At 39.8% G+C, this 20,036-nt stretch overlaps 1 protein-coding gene across 9 annotated transcripts in view; it reads right to left on the bottom strand.

Moving 5' to 3' along the window:
- Positions 1-20,036, bottom strand: part of SORBS2 (sorbin and SH3 domain containing 2) — a 183,253-nt gene that overhangs the window by 26,741 nt on the left and 136,476 nt on the right. For 6 of the 9 annotated variants that reach the window (XM_077144627.1, XM_077144628.1, XM_077144630.1 and 3 more), the window contains 6 exons: positions 17,597-17,784; positions 10,375-10,463; positions 9,016-9,062; positions 2,786-2,900; positions 2,410-2,538; positions 250-453 (listed from right to left, as the gene is read on the bottom strand). In XM_077144627.1, coding sequence (XP_077000742.1) covers positions 250-453; positions 2,410-2,538; positions 2,786-2,900; positions 9,016-9,062; positions 10,375-10,463; positions 17,597-17,784 — 772 coding nt within the window. Of the gene's footprint in view, positions 1-249; positions 454-2,409; positions 2,539-2,785; positions 2,901-9,015; positions 9,063-10,374; positions 10,464-13,676; positions 15,264-17,596; positions 17,785-20,036 lie in introns of all 9 variants that reach the window. The other 3 variants (XM_077144634.1, XM_077144635.1, XM_077144636.1) reach the window with 1 other exon arrangement.

Genomic DNA, 20,036 nt, shown 5'->3' with positions numbered 1-20,036 from the left:
GTATAGAGGTTTATGATACAAATTTTTTCTCTTTCAATGATTCTTGAAAATGGAATAAGCAAAAATCAAGCATTAAGCATCTTATGCTTATTTGAGAAACATAAAATTGTATTTACTTGACATGACACTCAAGTGAATATTTTCTCTGCAGTAGATGTGATAGTCTAGTCTAATGTCCTAAAATCACATACTGATTATCTTACCCCAAGTTCTCAAGCATTGTACTAGTATGATAGGACATCTTCTTACCTTATTTGAGCTTAAGCTGTGAATCCTGTCGCTAGAATAGCTGTGGGGTATTGGAGGGTCAGGATAATCCTCGGCACCTTTTGTCATATTTCTTTTGACGACTTCTACATAGGAGACAGGGAAGATGCCTTGTCTGTTGGTTCCTGGAATTTTACCTTCATACCAGTTTTGATCAACTCTCTTAAGAAGAATAACTCTATCTCCCTGCAATGAATACGAGGAAAATGCATTATAAACGGAGAAGCAGTGTCCCCAAAATATAGTTATTAATGTTTTCTGATGAACATTTTTCCATTTGGAAAAGTATTGGTACCTCGGTGTTTGCTTAGTCAAGGGAATGTGAGCAGGGTTTCAGAGCTGACACCCAAATTACAGATGATTAACAGAGATGCCATTTGCTCACCCATTCACACCTAAGGATGCTGAGTGATGCTTAGTTCATACTGGTGCTATGTGAAATGACTTGGATAAGTTATCTCAAACAGCAGGATTGTTTAATCAGGCAACATCTCAATGATGAGTAGAAGCATCATCCCATCACTGACAGATTCAAGGGAAGGAACGTCCATAGGGAGAGTTTCACAGTGATGGTGTGATTGAAATATGCTGGAAATCAACCCTCAGAAGGATCAGTTTTCCTCTCTTCTCGCTCTGCTAAGTAGTGACAGCCTGGGGTGACACCCATAGGTGTGACCGGGCTGACGTCCAGCTAGTCTGCACCGGGGCAGTGAAACATCATTCTGACTGGTCTGTGGCCAGGCCACACTGGGTCATTAAATCCTGAACAGCACCCCTAGCCTAGCTTTTGCAATATTAGAACTTTGTATAATCACTAGTCCTGCGACTTGAAGTGGTCAAGCTAATGCCAGTTTAACTTTTAATTCAAAAACGACATGGGGCTCACTGTGGCATCTTGAAGGTGAAATGGACATTTGTGCAGTGGCACTAACAGGTGACTGAGATGACATAAAGCCAACAACGTCACTACAATAGGGAGCCCTTCTGGAGGGAGCACTCAAGGTGAAATTCCTCTTTTTGCCCAAATGCTGCATGGTTTTTATAATCTGTCCCAACATCATTGAGCAGGACATTCTGAAGAAAAGTGAATCTCCCTAAATCTTAAAATTGCATGGATTTTCTCTGTAACACCCAAGAATAGGCTGTTTCTAGGTCTATGAAGTGCATTTGGAGGAAGCCACTACTTAAAGCAAGAAATAAAAGCTGATGTGCTTTCTACAATGCTGCATGGCTCTCTGTGTGGGTGGGGTGGGGGCAGGGAGATGAGCCTCAGTGGATGGTGCAGAGCCAGGATTAAAAAGAGAGTTAGACAAGGTCCTGCTGGGTCCAGGGAAGGGGCATTTCCCTTCACTGAACCTGGCTCAGGACCTCACCCATGCTTTATGATGCAGATAATGGAGGTTGCAGAACCATCCTCCTATCACTAGCGAGCCTGTGCTGGGTACAGGCATGCAGCTACTTCAAACGAACGTAGGAAATTGTTTAGCAAGCAATAAAAGTGGTTCATTAATTGTTCTCGGCTGTGTGAATTAATAAGTCAAAAGAGTCTTTTTGGATGCTACTGAGAAGAGAAACTATAATCAGACAGGCTGCTACTGAAATTTGGGTCAGTCAAGGGGCTGGTGTCTAGAGGAGGCTGATCAGGGAAGCAACACTGCTAGCTTCTCAGAAAAGCTCCCCAGAGAAAAAATCTATCTTAATTACTTTTAGGGCCATTTCAAGATAAGAGAGGAGCGAGTATTGGGACATCTCATTTTAAAACAAATTGAATAATAAGGCAGCAGAACAACAATATTTTGAAATGCATTAAGGACCTTTTCCTTTTGATGCTTCCACATATAAAACCCCTAGAAATCCACCCAGAGGCACCCCTTGGAGAGGATTAGGGCTGCTAGAATGGGTGGGGGGTGCTTCCCAGGCTATACCAGCTTACAATCCCTTAGCGACGCTTTGTGACCCACAGTGAATCTCAATTGGAAAGACACAGGGAGCCGAAGGTAAAAGCAACTCAGCACAGCCTTAGAGAGTCCTTTGTAGAAAACGGGGAAGACACAAAAACATCTAAGGGAGAAGATAACCTGCTCTAGTTTGGAACAGATAGAGTCTCTTCAAATGCATTGGAGAAGAAAGCAGCTGTGTTACCTTTCTCAGTGAGAGCTCCACATTTGTGTCTGCATTGAAATTATATTTGGCTATAGCTTCTCCGATTTCTCCAAGCTGGGCTGGGGGAGGTGGTCTGGCAGGCTGTGCCTTTTCAGGAGGTGTGAGTTTCTATGAAGGAAAACAATTTCAAACTGTGGTGACTTCTTTTCAATGAAATTTTATTGAGCTATATTTGCAAGCCATAGAGACCAACCAGAAGAGGCAAATACTGGTGCACAGTATCATCACATCATTGGACATGCATCCCCACGACCAATTTTAGAACATTTTCATGACTCCAGAAAAGAAATAAAGAAGAAAAGAAAACCCAATTCGTTTGACTTTTGAACAACCATCCAGCAGGCAAGGGACCCACCTCTACGTATGAGATTGGAAAAATGCCAACTTTTCCGTGATGCTCTCCCTCATACCAGTTCTGATCAATTTTCCTGAGGATGTAGACCGTATCTCCTTTTTTAAATGACAACTCCCTGGAAGAAATACATTTAAATGGTTATTCCCTTGATATGTGTCTGTTCTTAAGATCAATGCACTCACCAGGTCTTTATATGGTTTTGAATATACTTCCAGTACTAGACCACTGTCGAGCCCAGTTAGATAAGGATTTTCTTTGCAAATCTTTAGAATTCACTTATAATAAAATAACCAAAGAACTGATTTCAGAAAGAACAAGCATAGCATTAAGTCTGTAATAAATCTCATGCAGATTGGTGTGAAATTTAAAAGAAAAGATGGGCTACTGCTATTTAATTATTAGTTTATCACAGAGGAGTTGTGAAGCTTGGCAAAATGATGGGTTAGTTTTATGCTAGTTTTATTTTTGTCTTGAAGCTAGCTAGCTAGTTAGTTCTCTCGCTCGCTCACTCTTGTTCTCTTTCTCTCTATTTCCTTTTGATACGCTAAAGATTACAATAATTAAAAATACCAGTTAAGCTCAGAATGAAAGTGCCAACACCAGGAAAATTTTTATATGCGAATCTTTGAGGCTTGTTGACAGGCATTTAAGTAGAACATCTTGATAAGGAATTTAATTTGTCCAGCACAAAAAGATCTTATACATTTATTTTTCTTTGGAGCACAAAGATAAATCTGTGGCAAATGCAAAGGCATACATAAATTGCTTGTTGCCTTCTTTGTATCTATTGAAAATTAAAAACTTTTTTTTTCAAGATACTGTTTTCCATTTTGGCTATTTCTAAGAAGATAACATGTAGATTTGGTTGGGTGTTACATATCTATTTATAAGGCCATGCTCATTTTGAATAATTCATACCTAAATTCTCACCCTCACTACATCACTTCACAGCTTTTGATGGCTTCATCATACAGGTTATTGGGTCTGTTAATTATTTTGCCTACTCAATTACACATTGTACGAGGACACTTAATTTACACCTTTTCCCAGCAGTCCCACGTCCCTACATCCCTGCCTTCTCACCTCTGAATTTCCTGCCTTGTTTTGTTCAGAATCTTAAATTGGATTATTTGTGCAGAACATACAATGAGGACAGGATTTATATCAGATCTGGGGTATTCTTATTGGTTAATTCAATAATGTAAAATCTTTACATTGAAAGTGTGCTAAATTCTCAGTTACCCTAAATATAAAGAAAATTCACAGCCTTACATTCAAATACATTCCCTTTTATATAATTGCTTGACATAAAACAAAAAAGAAAAAGTAAAAAATGTAATGTTTATAATTCAACAGCTTTATTTTGCTAGGTGTCTTTTGTTTTCAGAAATGAGACTAGGAAGCTTAATTCTTTTCTTTTAATATATATATAAATTAGAGACAATTAAGTTTTTTCTTTCACATATAAAAAATATTTTCTAGGGCGGTGTGATGGTGGCTCAGTGGAAGAATTCTTGCCTGTGATGCTGGAGACCCAGGTTCGTTTCCCGGTGCCTGCCCATGTAAAAGAAAACAGTAGAAAAAAAAATTTTCTATTTATGTAGAGTTGCATTAAAATTTTTGAAGTCATTGAGAGAAAGGACAGCAGTCGCTTCTGCTTTCATACTGCCCTCTCCTCTTCTCCCTGGTCAATCCTTACCCAAAGCTACAATTCCTGAGAGTCCAGATTTAATAGGGTTGCTTATTATTTATTTTTTTTGGGGGGGTGCATGGTCTGGGATTCCAACCTGGGTCTCCCACATGGAAGGTGAGCACTCTACCACTGAACCACCCATGCACCCCATAGGGTTGCTTTTTATTTATTTTCCCACTTTCGTATAGTGGCAACTTATAACCTTTGGAAAGGGAATTGTATCTCTTTCTTCTAAAATTTTTCCTAAAATGGAGACAATCCATTTCGTGAGTTACTTAAGCTTTATTTTTCATTTATAAAACATTCTTGTATTAGGCAAAGATAATAGTTTTTTAAAAACTATTTTTTTTTTATTGTATAATATAACATACATACAAAGCAAAGAAAGAAAAAAAGCAACAGTTTTCAAAGCACTCTTCAAAAAAGTAGTTCAGGACAGATCCCAGATGATACCATACTATCATCTCAGATTTTTCCTTTTAGATTCTCCAGAACATTGGAGGCTAGAAGGAATAAATTTTTCTTTTATCATCAAAATTAACTTTTTTCTTTATTGTGAAAAATAACATATATACAAAAAGCAATAAATTTCAAAGCACAGCACAACAATTAGTTGTAGAACAGATTTCACAGTTTGGTATGAGTTACAAGTCCACAACTTTAAGTTTTTACTTCTAGCTGCTCTAAAATACTAGGGACTAAAAGAAATATCAATTTAGTGATTCAGCAATCATATTTGTTTGTTAAACCCGACTTTTCTCTATAACTCCACCATCACCTTTGATCTTTCTATTCTACTCTTTAGGGGTGTTTGCGCTATGGCCATTCTAACTTTTTCATGTTGGAAGGGGCTGTTAACAGTATGGGGTAGGGAAACGGTACTATCTGATGTTCTGGAGAGGCTGGGCCCTCTAGGTTTCAGGACTTATCTGATCCAGGGACCCATCTGGAGGTTGTAGGTTTCTGGAAAGTTACTCTAGTGCATGGAACTTTTGTAGCATCTTATATATTGCCCTAGGTGTTCTTTAGGACTGGCTGGAATGGTTTTGGTTGGGGTTTGGCAAGTTATGGTAGGTAGCAAAGTCTAACTGAAGCTTGTGGAGAGTGACCTCCACTGTAGCCTCTCGACTCTATTTGAACTCTCTCAGCCACTGCTACTTTATTAGTTACATTTCTTTTCCCCCTTTTGGTCAGAATGCCATTGTTGATCCCACGGTGCCAGAGCCGGACTCATCCCTGGGAGTCATTTCCCACACCGCCAGGGAGACTTTCACCCCTGGATGCCATGTCCCATGTGGGGTGGGGGAGGGCAATGATTTCACTTGCAGAGTTGGGCTTAGAGAGACAGAGGCCACCTCTGAGCAACAAAAGAGGTCCTCCAGAAGTAACTCTTAGGTATGCCTATAGGTAGGCTAAGCTTCTCCACTAACTACATAAGCTTCACAAGGGTAAGCCTCATGATTGAGGGCAAGGCCTATTGATTTTGGTGTCTCTAATGTTTGACACAGTATCAGGGGATTCCCTGATGGTCAAGTTTAATGTTCTGTATTCTTTCTCCCATCCCTCAAGGGTCTTTGCCAATACTTTTTGATAATCTGCTCAATATATTCTAAGATGTATCCAGGCATGATGTTAAGCTGTACAGCATTAAAGGCCCTCATTCTTATTCTGGACTCCTTGTGTTTCAATTGTTCATATGAGCTATCCAGGCAGGTTGAGCCAAGATAATAGCTTTTTTTTTTTTTGACATGAGCTCTGGGAAATGAGCCCGGATATCCGGCATGGCAGGCGAGAACTCTGCCACTGAACCTCTGATGCCCAAGATAATAGCTTTTAAAACATATTTATTCAACCACAAATCTCTCTTTCTCTTATTCACAAGTTGCACAAAGCACAGCTTCATAGTCCTGTAACTTTCAGGGTTGTCAGTGAGCCTTCTAATGTAGCCTAAAATGTCCCTAACCCTGATTCTTGTGTCTAATAAAGAACCACACCGGAAATGAACTCTTTTTGTCTACTGAGAGCAGAACAAGAGAATTGTGGTTAAGCTATAGTAAGAGAAACTTATTTATGGTATTAAAGACATTTTTTTCCCTACCAACCTTATTGGATGACTTCCACTGGTGACTGTTAAATGCACGCCTCTGCAGGCTGATGCAATCAGATGTCTGTAGGTTTAGAGAGACCTACTCATGACCTTTCTATAAAAGGTGGGGGGTGCTGCAGAAAATCCTCCAGAAAGGTTGTGCCATTTCCACTCCCATGGGCAGGGTGGTGGGGAATGGTTTCCCTGAGCCTTTGCTAACTTGGGGCACTGGTCTGAGGGTGCCCCCTCCCCCGGGAGGAGGGTGAAAAGGTGGGTGCTGGGAGCTTCCAGTGACACAGTCAACACCCAAGCATCTTCAGGCTGCATTGCACATAATCTTTTTCTTCAACGCCTGTTCGTTTTTAAGATTTCTCAATACAAGCCCAGGGCCAGGAGACTTCCTGTTTTATGTGCCTTCACATTTGGCGGGGTTTCGTATATTTAAGCAAGCAAGCCTTTGACCGATCGTCACAAAGAAGAAATGGGATATAAGTGCTCGATACCATTTTTTTAAAAACTGACATGATATGCCTTGTGCATAGCCAGCTCCTGGGAAGGGTTGCAGAGGGTAGTAAAAACAAAGCAGGTGTTGCTTATCTAATCAATGAGAAAATGTGAGCTTTCCTTCAGTTTTTTCCTTTTACACTGGATTTAAGCCATGTTTGACATTTAATTTCTGAGTAACATTTTCTTTCTGAGATCATTCTGCATTTCAGCAGCAGTAGCATATTTTGAGTAATTTTATTTTTCATATGAATTCTGCTAGAGACAGTTTTGGGAACTATTAATTCATGTAACATACATTTTTGTGAATACAATATTTTTGTTATTGTATATATTTGGCTTAGAAATGCAGTGCAATTTACTCCAAAATCATTCCTGCCAATCTTAAAGAATACTTAAGGCATTATATGAGATTCTACAAAGGTTCCATGCACTAGGGTAACTTTCTAGAAACCTACAACCTCCAGATACCCTGCACCAGATAAGTCCTGAAGTGCAGAGGGGCCAGCCTCTCCAGAACATCAACTAGCTCCATCTCCCTGTCTCATATTAGCCCCCTCCAACATGAAAAAGTTAGAATGGCCATGGCCCAAATACCTCTAAATAGTGGGGGAAAGATCAAAGGTGATGGTGGAATTATACAGAGAAGGTAGGGTTTAACAAATGAGTACGACTGCCGAATTGATATATTTAGATTTCTTTTAGTTTCCAGTACCTTAGAGCAGCTAGAAATAAAAACCTAAAATTGTGGAATTATAACCCATACCAAATTCTGAAATCTGTTGTACAACTAACTGTTGGTATGTACTTTGAAATTTATTGCTTTTTTTGTATATATGTTATTTTTCACAAGAAAAGAAAAAAGAAGGAGGAGTATAACAGGGAAGATAGGATTTAACAAATGAGTATGAATTATTTGTCGCATATTGCATTATATTTATATTTCTTTCGGTTTCCAGTGTCCTGGAGCAGCTAGAAGAAAAAAATAAAAGATCATGGAAGTGTAAACCATACTAAACTTTAAAATCTGTCCTATAACTACTTGTTAAAATGTGCTTGGAAATTTATTGCTTTTTTGTATATCTGTCACATTTCACAATAAAAAACGTTTAAAAATGCAGTGTAATTTAATGCCATTTTACAATGAATTCAATATCCTGAATTCCAATATAGACCACAGTTTCTTAAAAAAGTCTGTGCACATGGGCTAGGAAAAATCCAGTCTATATTACTTAAGCCTGCTTATGTGCTTAGAATTAACCGTACTTAACCACATGCCTACCAGTGAATAAGTTGTTAAAGAAGAAATATTGCAGCATGGAAATCATAAAACCAACATCAAAGGACCATGGGATAGAACCTTGTTCAGACTCTCTAAGCTCTGAGTGCAGAGACATGGAGAATTTACTACAGAAATCTTTATACATGGATTTCTAGTCACCAACCCCGCTAACTATACCTGATTATAGTTCTATAAATAAATGCTATCAAATTCTCTCAGTTAGTGTTTATTGCCCCCCAATACTTTTTTTGCACCATTTTTTGGGGCGTGCATGGTCTGGGAATTGAACCTGGGTCTCCCGCATTGAAGGGGAGCATTCTATCACTGAACCATCCATGCACCCTATACCATTTTTTGACACAAAAATTCTAGAAAACAAGATTCTTAATTCCTTTTTGTTTTTCCTCTCTTTCTGAGCTCATTGTTTTCTGAAACGTTCAGTGTAATTTAAAATTCAATGTATCTCAACTAAACTCAAAATGAAAATAAAATTACCCCCATTCCAACTGTTTCTGAAGGAACCATATAATTAGAGTGGATTGCTGAATTGGGAATTAGGCCTTATTTGTAACACATCTAGCCGTAATATTTCTCTCTTAAAGTATTACTAAGGTTTAATAATTGAAGGCCAATTAAAACCACACGCTGAATTGTTCTTTACTTACTTAGATGTTTGAGCCTTAAAATCGTAAACAGCTTTTGCAGGCAGTGTCTGAAAAGGAAGGTGCACAATTAGCACTGACCTTAAAATTGAGATTTCCTATAAGAAAACAGTTTCACATGATTTAAAGAGAAACGTAATCCTTATGAACAATTAAATATATGTAACATAAATCCTATGTGCAACTGACATTAAAATCAACTGCTTCTCCATTTAGATATATAAGCTATACTAGGAAAACAAATAGAACATCTGGGAGGATCTATTCACCACGAGTAATGAATAACGTATTTCATTTTAGAGATGAAAGTAGATGAATGCCATGATAAGAGAATAAAACGCCTGCCTAGGATTCTATTGTGGGTGCAATGCTGGCTGTGACAAAGGCTTTTCCTGGAAAAACTGTAGCATCAATTATTCTATGATTTATGTATTGGCAGCCCTCCTGCATCATGATAAACAGATTGGACAAAACCACAATGGAAGTCAATGCTCCTTCTACCAAGCACTTGTTAACATATTAGCAAAGAGATATTAGCTCAATTAACACTGGGAGGCCAGTGACCAAAAATGTAGGTGCAATGCTTGGGAGGTGCAGAAATCCTTTGGCACACAGTCAATCAGCAGCTCATGTTTTAGTCATGATGTGATGTGATATGTGATCCATTACTCCCCACTCCCCTTCTGAATACCCCTTACCCTACTCTCTTTTCCAGTGATTCTGATGAGCCAAACGTGACCAAACTGGACTCCATTCCTGACACCTGAGTGTGTCTGGACTATATCAGACACCTGTTGATACCCTCGTGGCATGACTGCTGCTCCAAAACCAGCTTTCAGTTTCTTGCAAACCTTCATGGACCCAAGTGCCCAAGTGCCACTGATAAGGGGCCAATTGATGGTTCCCAGAGGGCAGAGTTGCTTTGGACTGGGCTGGTTTAAAAGTTTTGTCTGGGGACTCCCTCCCCAAAAATGGGTCAACAAAAATTATTTCTGTGTACTTTGTATTGCTTGGCTTCTAGACCTCTTCACCAGAAATTTGGATGGTGGAACCTCATCCCTTCACATGGCAGCCCAGCTCAGAACTCTTTCAGACCAAAACTGTCAATTCATGGATGTCAGGCCAACACTAAGAGAGGTCTCGCTGCCTAAACTGGGCTAAGATTGGGAGAACTGGAGCTAGGGTCAGAGTACAAACAGGTCTGAGGCCTACACTCAGCCTCAGGGGACTCTGCTTCATTTCTTTGTTCTTTGTTTATGTGTTTTATCTGAGTTCTTTACTCATTTTTTGAGGTAACTTTGGATGTCAAGTACTTCAGCAAGTATGTAGCTGAAAAGACTCAACTGCTGTTGAACTACCTACCTCTTTTTCTGGAGTTCCTCTTCTTTCCCTTGGTGCACTTCTCCCCAAGTCAGTCAAGGTCGAGGAGTAACTTCTAGGTAACTCATGGTCTATAGGAAAAGTCAGGGCCAGTGAGAGTGAATATCCATTTAATTCAAAGTAAACATGTTTAACCATTTTCCCTGTTGACTATTAGTCCCTACTCCCCATTCCAAGATTTGGAGAGGTACCGCAATTGAAAACATGGGTATGAAACTGATAGGTAATTATAAAGTCGTGATATAAAACACAAAAATAAGAGCATTTCAAAAGGAAAATATCCAAGTTTGGAGAAATGTTATAATGTAGCTTATAAATGCAATTGTTGCATTGCTGATATAATCATACTGCAATACTTGGTATAGACAATTCATAGTTGCAGGGACTTTTTTTTTACCACAAAGATTTAAAAAATACTTTCTATTTCTACTCTTTTTGCTTCCAATTTATTATTACTATTATAAGGTCTATGGCTGATGGAGAATCTGAAAATAACAAAACTTACAGACACTGAAACATTCTGTGGAACGACAATTCAGATGCAGTAATGAAAAAAGAAAATGAGAGAAAATAACATGATAATTGTAGACCTATGGCTATGCCCCTTCTCTTCTCTCTCTCTAAACAAAGTCTTGAGATGTCATACCTCTTCCTCTATGGCCACCCCTGTGCCCAGCTGATAAACTAACTCATCAGAAAGTACTTTTTTATTCCAAGAAACAAAGGGATATAACATCTCTAAACTAAGTCTCATATTGATTACCAAATTGTTTCTGAAGTATTGAGCTGTTTTTGTTCACCTTAAAACAAATTTTAAATAACTAATTCCTGCATAAAATTATGGTTGTGAGTACTTCTTAATAGTATCTTATAACTTACGCATTTATATGACTTATATGTGGCAAGGTAACCAGAGGTATTTCAGTAGTCTCTGCTATAGAGTTCTACCAGTGTAACTGGGGCAAGAATGGCAAATTTTCTCCCTTTAATACACTTAGTTATAGTGAATAGCAAGGAGCATTAAAATAAAATTAATAAATCCATCTGTGCAGGAATTAAAAATGCTGATCTGTAAAAAGGAAGCAATGTTTAAAGGTTTTGACTCCTTTCACTACATGGAAGCGTTGACTATTTACGGCAGTTGGGGTATCACATAGATATAATGATAAAATGTCTCTCTGTGAACTGGGATTTGAGGATCTCCCAGAGTTAAGTTCTGGGAGGTAACATGGTCTCAAATGTTTCAGGAAAAACTTAACCAGTTGTTTTCACGAATGCTATCAGATCATACGCAGCATATTTTTCATTCTAAATTAATATACTTTTATGACCATAGGCCTTTAACAATGACCATGAATTTTAAATTATTCTTACTAATCCATGGAATATAAACTAAGAATTGGGTTAACACAGTTGGGAAATAAATATTTTATTAAAAAACACAATACTTTTTAAATAAATGCATTTCAAAGTCTTCTCAAACCGTGTTTCATAATGGACTCCATGAATATAAAATTCAGAGATGAGTATATTCGGATATTGAGAAATTGGAAAAGGCATCTAATTTGTTAAAAAGCTAAATTCTAACCTGTCTTAATCAGTGAAGATTTCAAACTGTAGAAGTTGATTTAAACATTCTAATTTATTGTTTTTGTGGTATGTCTCATAGTCTAAAGGAAATAAAAGATAAATACTGATATTTAAAATAAGTAAATTTGTGACATCATCATTAAAAATTTGACCATCCTGTACTAATTACATTGAAATGAAATTCCAAGTATGTCTTTTTCATCTATAGAGATTGTATTTTATAGTATAAATATTGAATTATTAGAGTTTTAGATCTTGTTTCTGCTTTGTACTCTCTGTGCGTTCTCGGGGAGATTTCTTGTCCTCTCTAGGTCTCAGTTTCCTCAGCTGTAATACAGTTCTTACAATAATACCTATCACAGGTTTATACTATTCTGGAAACAGAAAGTACTTCCCAGTGTCTTGTGTTTAGAAGACACTCTGTTGAAGACTTAGAACTTTAGTCTGGAATGTTCATTCCAGCCTCACAAAATTCATACACTCAGAAGAAATACTTCAAGAATTAATGAAAATAATCCGGTAAAAATAACAAAACATTTTGTAGTTTTTCATTAATGTAAATCTCTGAAAAAATATCCTCTGTATTTGGATTAATATCTATCCTTGTGTTGCCACTTCAAAGTGATATTCCACCTGTGGAAACAGGTGAGTCATTTTTAATCTACTTAATCCAATTCAAATATAAATGTTGGATTGGTTTGGAAGAAACAGAAAGTGAATAAACTATGTAATGGAAAGGAAGAAGAAATGAATACACTGAATGATGAAAACGGGACTTTCGTATATGCAGCTTAAAGATTCATTCCAGAAATTTGGCCCCAAATGTGCCCTTTAAATGGAGAAAGGCATTAAATATATCCTGGCCCCTTAATTGTTCATCAGTTACCATGCTGCACATTTCGGTTTTGCTTTTGGAGTGTTTTAATATGGTTTCTTCTGATAGACTGCAAGCAAATTATTTATAGTGTGACTGCACAATACAAAGTGAATATAAAAAGTCAAAGCAAAGGCTAATTTTTTTTTTTTTTTTTTTTTTTTTAGAGGGAGGAAGGGAAGGAAAGACAGAGAAGGAAGGAAGGATGGAAGGAAGGAAGGGAGGAAGAAAGGGAAACATTTTTAAACATTTTCTTGTTTTATTATATTTTGTTTGTTTGTTTGTTTTTTTACATGGGCTGGGGCCGGGAATCGAACCGGGGTCCTCCGGCACGGCAGGCAAGCACTCTTGCCCGCTGAGCCACCGCGGCCCGCCCGCAAAGGCTATTTATTAGACTATCATTTTGGTTCATTTTATAACGAAACAAGCTATTGCTAAGTCTTCAGTCCCTTAAGGATATTTATATCCAATTAGAGTTTCTATCTTGAAAGTCTTTCTAATTTGGCAGACTGTTTATTTGTCTCGAGGTGGACAACAGTTGTTTCAATGCTAATACTAAGCTGCATTCTCTTTCAATTTTGCAGAAGAAAGTTTGTGTGAACTGGTGATTACTTTAAGCCACACATCAAGCCCAAGTATCATGTTGGTAAATGAGAAACATTAAGTAGGACGTGTTTGCACAACCAGCATGTGCCCTACAACACATAACGATGTCGAGTTGCCCCACGGCTCAGGAATGACAAGATGGAGGAATGGAAAATGGAAGAGCTGGAGGAGAGGTTTCCCAACCAAAAGGAAAAAGAAAGGAAAGTTAAGCCACCTTGGAGACCCAGGCCGTCAACGTGGTCTTGCTGGTGGCAGGTGGCTGTGTCCACGTCTGGGAAGGAGGCACTGTGGGACATTCCTCCGCAATTGTTCGGGTACAGCGGGCAGTGAACGGCCCCGTCCTGGGGGAGTGGGTGTAGGGGCTGGTGCACCGGGCTCCTTCTCAGAGCTGCAAGGGATGAATTCCGTTCGGGGACATCTGGCAGCAGTTCACTGATGAGACGGTGCAATATACTGTTGTCCGGCAAGCTTCCCCTCCTCTTTTCCGCTTTAATTTGATCGCAAATGTCTTTGAGGGCAGAGTCCAGTGCCTCAAACACGGACGCTTTACATTTTGCCTTTTCAGTATGTTTTTTGGGAGTGGAATTTTTTTTCCTCCGGAAAGGCACAGGGCTGACCAGAAAGGCCAGTTTGGAGAGGCCGGGGTCCGTTTCCTGCCTTCTGGGCTCGTCGGTGTTTTCCTGTCTGGCTCTTTCGTGCTTCCTCATGGTGGTGAAGCGAGTGTAGGAGGCCGGGCACCTGCCTTTGCAGGAACTGATGAGATGCCGGTGATGGTGGTGGTGATGGTGGTGATGGTGGTGGTGGCTGGAGCCGTAAAAGCTTTCGGAGGAGGTGAAAGAAAAGTGATCAAAATCGCTTTCGCTGCAAAAGGACGAGCCCTCCACGTGGATGAACTCGCTGTGGTCCGACAGGACTCCGTCTTGATCGCTGTCGGAAAACTCCACGTGAGTTCTTGGTGGCTCCTCGCTGGTGACTTCGATATGAATTGGCACCAGAGTTTTGGGCTTGTAGCTCCGTGGTACCCGAGAAGGGTGTCGCGTCTGGCTCTCTTCCTCCAGCAGAGACTCAATGGAGAATCGCCTCCTGGGACATAAACCATTGCGCTGCGGCTCCAGGGTGATGGGCGACAACATCTCATCGCCTAAATTGGGCATGGATTTTGACTTTTGGATCAACTTCTCGAATTCGGAGATGCGGGTGGGCACCATGTCCCTGGGCACCTCCTCGGTGGAGGACTGGCTCCACCCGTGGAGCAGGCCCTTGGGCTGCTGCTCCTTCTCGTACTGCATTATCCTCGACTTCACTGAACAAATCACCTCGGAATTCATCAAATCCTGCCGGTTGATGCGGTGCATTTTCTTGTACATTTTCAGGAACCCCGGGGCATCGTGGGCGGACCTATACCTAATCCTCGATCTGCCACTGCAACGACTGTCCTGGCCGTAGGGAGAAGCCCACGCGACGGAGCAGCTCTCTTTGGAATCGTCTTCGCGTAACAGAGAACCCATACTTTCCGACTTGGTTTTCGGGTCAGGGAAGGTGTCACCGTCGTCATTTAGGAGATCGTCACAGCTACGGGATTTGATTTTGGGGGAAACCGCTTCTTCGGTGCTGCTCCAGATCTCCGCATTCTGCCGCGCCATCTGCCAGCCGTTCTTGAACGTAATGGCCCTCGGAGAGTCCCGCGGGACCTCCAGATGCTGCCTGTAGTTGGTGCTACAGCAATCTAGCTCGCTTGGGGGGTTGCCGTTGAGCCCTGAGTAACTGCAGAGGGATGAACACGTGTTGCTATCATCCCCACCTTTCAATCCAGACAGCAGCGTGGTGGAAGAGAGACATTTGGAGAAGTTAAAAGGTTCGCAAAGAGAGAAAAGCATGTTGTCAGTAGGCATCAGACAGCACAGAAAAGAGAAAGGCAGTCAGTGAGGTTTCAGCCAGACCCTGGGATGGTCACACATGCAACTTCAACTTTACAGAAAAACATCTAATTTGAAAGCAAGGCGATACTGTTTAGATGAATGCGGCTTTGAAGATATTAGAGTTAGGAGAACTATGTAACACAAGTAATTAGTATAGCTAGTACATCTATTTCTGTTGCCCTATTGATGTATCGTTTTGCAAATGTTGTGTGCCAAAAATACAATAGGACTTCTTAAGCTGGTGGCATGGCTCTGGAGTAATTCAAAGGTTTAACAATTGATGCTCAAAAGTTACAGATTAAATCAATAATAGGGTCAGGATTTGAATCTGATTTGATTTATAATAACAGGCAAAGAGTAATTTATAAATTTACATTTAATTAATCATTTCGTAACTATATCACACAATTTTATGGGCATGAGATAAGAAAAAGCTAGAAAACAAAGTATTTTCCAAAATTTGCAAAATCAAGATGCTCTAGACAATTGTGGCTAATGTTTTTTTTGAGGAAAAAAGGGCTCTTAAAACCGACTGATTTACCTCTTTAATTGCTCTATCCTCCAATCTGTAATCAGGCAGCTCATTCTTATAAGGATAATTGGATATAAAGTAAAACTTTCACCAGAAGGAAATGCATCTTGCTGTTTGGAGGGGGGTATTCCTTTTTTCTTTTTAATTATTTGCAATTTAACAATAGAGAGCTAAACCTGACTCTGAATTTGGAATATCTATGGAAATATTCTTTTCTTTTGTTCTGATTAGCTCACTCTAATAATAAACGAGAGGCCAAATTACATCTGAGACATTTTCTGAGGAGTAAATCCTAGTGGAAAAAAACGTCTTTTTTAAAAACCTATGCCTTATAATCTCCCCCAATTCTTCAAAAGCAAATAAGCACATTGCATGGTATGTAGAACATGGGAAAGGAAACTGATTTAACACTCCCAAGTATAAAACAAATACATAAATTAATCAGAATCCTTTTAGCTTTTGGTTAATATCCAAGTATAATGAATCAGTGGCATTTCCTGATCTATTTCTTATCTTGAGATTTTTCTTTGCATAAATGAATAGAATCTGGAAAAGTATCTCTGCTAACCCGAGAAAAGGTAGAACTGGGGCTCACTCTCGCAGACCCTTCCAGAACTACTGCCTCCTGCTCATCCAGGGCCCACCCCTCAGAACCAGTCTATCTGCTTAGCTTTACCACATGGCAAGGCTTTTAGCCCTGATATTTAATATTGTAGCTGAATCTGCATTATTTTCTAGAAACTTCGGTTAGAGCACATTTTCTTCTCAGATATAAATATTATCAAAATCCTTCTCTCTTTTGTTTTAAACTCAGGGGAATGGTGATTGTGTGGGCCCCGACTTGATGTAACTCGGTTTCCTAGGTTCCCCTCTCTCTCCAGCACTGTGGGTGCCTATGGATGCAGGGTCATTCCTTGACCTTCAGTCTCAGGAATTTTTCTGTCAAAGCTACAACAATGCATGCACTGAAAGGTCTTCTAACGACTTGAAGGAGTAGCTTAATCCCCATCAACACCCATTTCATTAACTCTCCAGAGAAGAGACAGGCCATACAGAGAAATGGCTTGGGTACTTCTAAATTTTATAACTATCACTAGAAACCAGTTAGCTCTTACTTGTGAGCTATTGTGAGTGGAACAGCATGTCCCATGGCAGAACACAGATGTTCTCCTGTATACATGACTGCTCACCAACGATTAAAGGAATGCCTTTCATTAACTAGACAACTTTTTATCTTAGAATGAGATAATTAAAAGAAAAAACAAAGCCAGTTTTATGTTTTAGTTAAGGATTTTCCCTATTGCTGCTTTTCATTCAGTACACTTGATTAATTTTGCCAGCTGCAGTAACATTACAAGATTTGACAATATGTTAATGTTTATAAATGTAATCTCTTACTAGCCTGACAATGAACCACTTGATGCTTTGTCTTTGAATCTGCTCAAAGAAAACAAATAATATTTTGGGGAGAAACAACAATAACAGATGCACGTCAGAGTTGTTTAAGCAATCCAAATGGCTCGATTTAACTCAGGTATGAAGAAATCTATTTTTTCTATAATACACTGCATTAAAGACATTATATTTAAATGCTAACAAATATGCCTAGCCCTGAACCAGCTCTCCCTTGTATTCTAGGTTCAAGATTAAACTAGTAAATTGCTTGCGTGTCAAGCTGCTTACCTTTTGCCCTTGCTGGGGAGGAGGGGGAAGAACTAACGAAAGACTTGGTGAAGGGGGCGCTGGATCCCGGGAAGTCTGCCCGGCCAGGGCTTGTCCTGCTTGCATTCTGCTCCCCCAAGGTCCTCGGTGGACCCACTGCAGGCTCGCTCTTCCTCCTTTTCCTAAAGTCGCTGGCCATGCTTGCAGCACTGAAAGAAAGAACCAGCATCAGTCTGGTTGATGTTGGAGCTGGTTAACACGTGAGGCAGAGAGACTGGTGGAATATGCTAGTGACCATGGTATAACGCCTATCCCCGTGCTCCAAACTGCTTTTATTAAAGAACTCTTTCCTTGATATTACACCTTCTTTTTTCTTTTTTTTATTGTGAAAAATAACATATATACAAGAAAGCAATACATTCCAAACACACTACAACAGTCAGTTATAGAACAGATTTCAGAGTTTGGTGTGGGTTACAGTTCCACAATTTTAGTTTTTCCTTCTAGCTGCTCCAGGACACTGGAGAGTGAAAGAAATGTCAACATAATGACTCAGCAGTCATACTCATTTGTTAAGTTTTATCTTCTCTGTTATAACTCCATCTTCTCCTTTCATCTTTCTCCCAGTCTTTAGGGGTATTTGGGCTATGCTTATTCTAAATTTTTCACATCAGAAAGGGCTGTCAATAATATGGGGTAGGGGGATGGAACTAGTTGGTGTTTCGGAGAGGCTGGGCCCTCTGGGTTTCAGGACTTATCTGGCCTAAGGACTCATTTGGAGGTTGTAGGTTTCTGGAAGGGAATAATAGTGCATGGAACATTTGTAGAATCTCAGATTCTACAAAGTCTTAGGTGTTCTTTAGGGTTGGTAGGAATGATTTTGATTGGGGTTTGGCAAATCATGACAAACAGTAATGTCTAACTGAAGCGTGTATAAGAGTAGCCTCCAGAGTAGCCTTTTGGCTCTACTGGAACTCTCTCAGCCACTATTACCTTATTTGTTACACTTCTTTCCCCCCTTGTGGTCAGGAAGGCATTGTGGATACCATGGTGCCAGGGCCAGGCTCATCCCTGGGAGTCATCTCCCACATTGCCAGAGAGACTTTCACCTCTGGACGTCATATTGCACGTACGGGTGAGGGTAACAATTTTCCTTGCAGAGCTGAGCTTAGAGAGAGAGAGATCACAACAGAGCAACAAAAGAGGTCCCCTGGAAGTAATTCTCAGTCATAACTACAGGTAGGCTTAGCTTCTCCGCTTCATAAATAAACCCTATTTCTTTATAGTCATCTATTAAAATAGAAATTCTTCTATTAGTGTAATGTGTTGTGACGTTGACAGCTCAGTGCTATGCTTTGTGTCATGTATCTTTTCTCTATAGGGTTCCAACAAGAACCCTATAGAAGGGGGCTAAAATGGAAGCAAGAATTGGGAAAAAAATGGTAAGGTATCTTGTGAGACAAATTTCCCTTATCTCAAGGTTTTGCCTGGAGCCTTAGCATTGAAAAACCTTACACCAGGGTACCAACATTTTCTATTTAAATAATGAATGGCCAACAATCCGATCATCAAATGAAAAACTAATGATTCCTTTCATCCAGTGGTATGAAGTGGTGGTGGCTAGTCATAAAGGCAGGGAGTTTGGATCTTGGTTCTGAGTTTGAGTATTGTATCATTTCAGATAGACATTAGTGAATAAAGGTGACCACTGCATGGCATGTCTTCTACCAAGCTGTTAAATAGAATTAAATCAGCAGTTCCAGTTCCTACAGACCAGGCATGTGCTACATGCTTAACTTACACTGTCATATCTACTCTGACCCCAGGAAATCTATGAGGTATGCACCGTTACCACTATTTTACAAAGGAGTAGACTGAACACACACACCTGGCAAGTACAGAGGGGAAGCCAGACCTCATAAGTTGTCTGTTCTCCTTTAAACGGGATGCCCAGTCTTTTCAGCTGTTTTTGTCATCATTACCCTGTCCTGTGACGCTCTCTGTGTCTTCATCCTCAATCAGATTCAGTTCTAAACTTCAAACATTTCAGGTGCATATATAGATGCAAAGGCTCTAAAAGGAGGGTTCGGAGAGCTTCTTTCGAGTGATCTTACTGTCGTTGCATGACACTCATGAATCGAATTCCTCAAAGACCCAATTTACAAGGTTTGCTACTTAAGGTTGAGAGAAATCATACAGAAGGGGATATTAATGTTATATGTGTTTGCTGTTATTTTTTATCATAAGATATGGGCTGGGGGTCTGTGTTATTCAAAACTGCTATTGAACAGTTTCTGAATTTCTGCAATGTTTTAAAGTAAGTTTGACATTTCAAGCACATCAACAGAACTTCCCTTGGGCATGCTCTTAGGGCAGTCATGCCTGATGGTTAGCAGCTATCTTGATTGAGGCCCTGCTTTATCTCTGCTCCTTGCCAACTGTGCCGTCTTGGGTGACTAAG

This window comes from Tamandua tetradactyla, chromosome 26 (assembly GCF_023851605.1).
Source record: "Tamandua tetradactyla isolate mTamTet1 chromosome 26, mTamTet1.pri, whole genome shotgun sequence".
NCBI lineage: Eukaryota > Metazoa > Chordata > Mammalia > Pilosa > Myrmecophagidae > Tamandua > Tamandua tetradactyla.
Note: the sequence above shows the minus strand (reverse complement) of the source record. Positions and strands in the feature narration are given on the sequence as shown.